We start from the raw sequence: 1,256 nt of genomic DNA, 5'->3' as shown, positions 1-1,256 counted from the left end.
GGGGTGGACGGGAGGGTGGAAACGGGGGTGGATGGGGGGTAGACACGGGGGTGGGCGCGCCTGCGGGGGCTCCTCTTTCGCTCAGGTCACTTGAGCGGGGCAGGGGCTCAAGGGAGGCGGACGAGAGCGGAGGGCAGGAAAGTCTCTTCTCCACCGACCCGAGCAGGACGCCCTTGACCCAGCCCTCCTCCCTGATCGCCCTGCTCACCTGGAGCCAGCTCCGGGCGCGGGCCCGGGGACCGCCATAACCGGGGACTCGACCGACTGCGGAGCCCGGCCGCCCCGGACTCGGCTCCGGGCAGAGTCCGAGCTGCGCGCGTCCGGCCGAGGAGGGGCGGGGCCCCAGCGACCACAGAGTCGGCGGCGGATAGAGAGGAAGGCGCTGGGCAACGCTCCGCACCCGGAAGGGACCGACCTCTCTAAAAGTACCAAAGAGTACCAAGCGTTCATTCGGCTCACCCTGCGGCTAGAGCGCCCCCTTCTGTATCTGGGAGGCTTCCCCTTTGACAAGAGAGCCGAGAATGGAACTATTTTAGGACAAGTATTTTAGATTCTGAATATAGTGGGTGTTTCATAAATTGTCCCAGAAAACCCAGCAGGCGTCCGATTGCAGTGAGAATAAAATCGAAGGGTTTCCACAGCATGCGTGATCGACCCCTTGCCAAAGAAACTAAAGCCTTAGGGTCTTTGCAATTGCTTCTCCCTAGCCTAGAACTTTCCATGGTTTGCTCTTTCTCATCATTAGATGAAATGTCACCCGTTCACTCTACCTACAAGAAGATGCCGTCCTGTCCCATCATTCCCTATTGCACTACATTTTTATGTCCTTCGTAATATTTATCAGTGTTTGCAATTGTCCTTTTCTTACTTAATGTTTGTCTTCTCCCATAAGAATAAACTTCACTAGGGCCGGCCAGTGGCTCACTCGGGAGAGTGCGGCGCTGATAACACCAAGGCCACAGGTTCGGATCCCATATAGGGATGGCCAGTTAGCTCATTTGGGAGAGCGTGGTGCTGACAACACCAAGTCAAGGGTTAGATCCCCTTACTGGTCATCTCAAAAAAAAATAAATAAATAAAAATAAACCTCATTAGAGCAGGAACCCTGCTTTAGTCATTGCTGTATTCCCAGTACCTAGAACACTGCTAGTGCATGGTAAGTACTTAATAAATGTTTTTAAATGCCGGGCCGGCCCGTGGCTCACTCGGGAGAGTGCGGTGCTGATAACACCAAGGCCCCGGGTTCGGATCCCACA

The 1,256-nt window shown here is 55.0% G+C and overlaps 1 protein-coding gene and 1 non-coding gene across 2 annotated transcripts in view; one reads left to right on the top strand and one right to left on the bottom strand.

Annotated features, from left to right (window-relative positions):
- The window catches only part of ABCD4 (ATP-binding cassette, sub-family D (ALD), member 4), an 18,619-nt gene extending 18,336 nt beyond the window's left edge, over positions 1–283 (bottom strand). The window contains exon 1 of the mRNA XM_008567521.1: positions 209–283. Within this exon, the coding sequence (XP_008565743.1) occupies positions 209–246 (38 nt within the window). The 5' untranslated portion in view covers positions 247–283. The remainder of the gene's footprint in view (positions 1–208) is intronic.
- A 700-nt stretch (positions 284–983) lies between these two features.
- On the top strand, positions 984–1,055 carry TRNAV-GAC. The gene has a single exon. It is a non-coding gene; the product is annotated as a tRNA-Val (tRNA).
- The last annotated feature ends 201 nt before the right edge of the window (positions 1,056–1,256 follow it).

The sequence above is a fragment of the Galeopterus variegatus genome, unplaced genomic scaffold (genome assembly GCF_000696425.1).
Source record: "Galeopterus variegatus unplaced genomic scaffold, G_variegatus-3.0.2 Scaffold325, whole genome shotgun sequence".
Lineage (NCBI taxonomy): Eukaryota > Metazoa > Chordata > Mammalia > Dermoptera > Cynocephalidae > Galeopterus > Galeopterus variegatus.
Note: the sequence above shows the minus strand (reverse complement) of the source record. Positions and strands in the feature narration are given on the sequence as shown.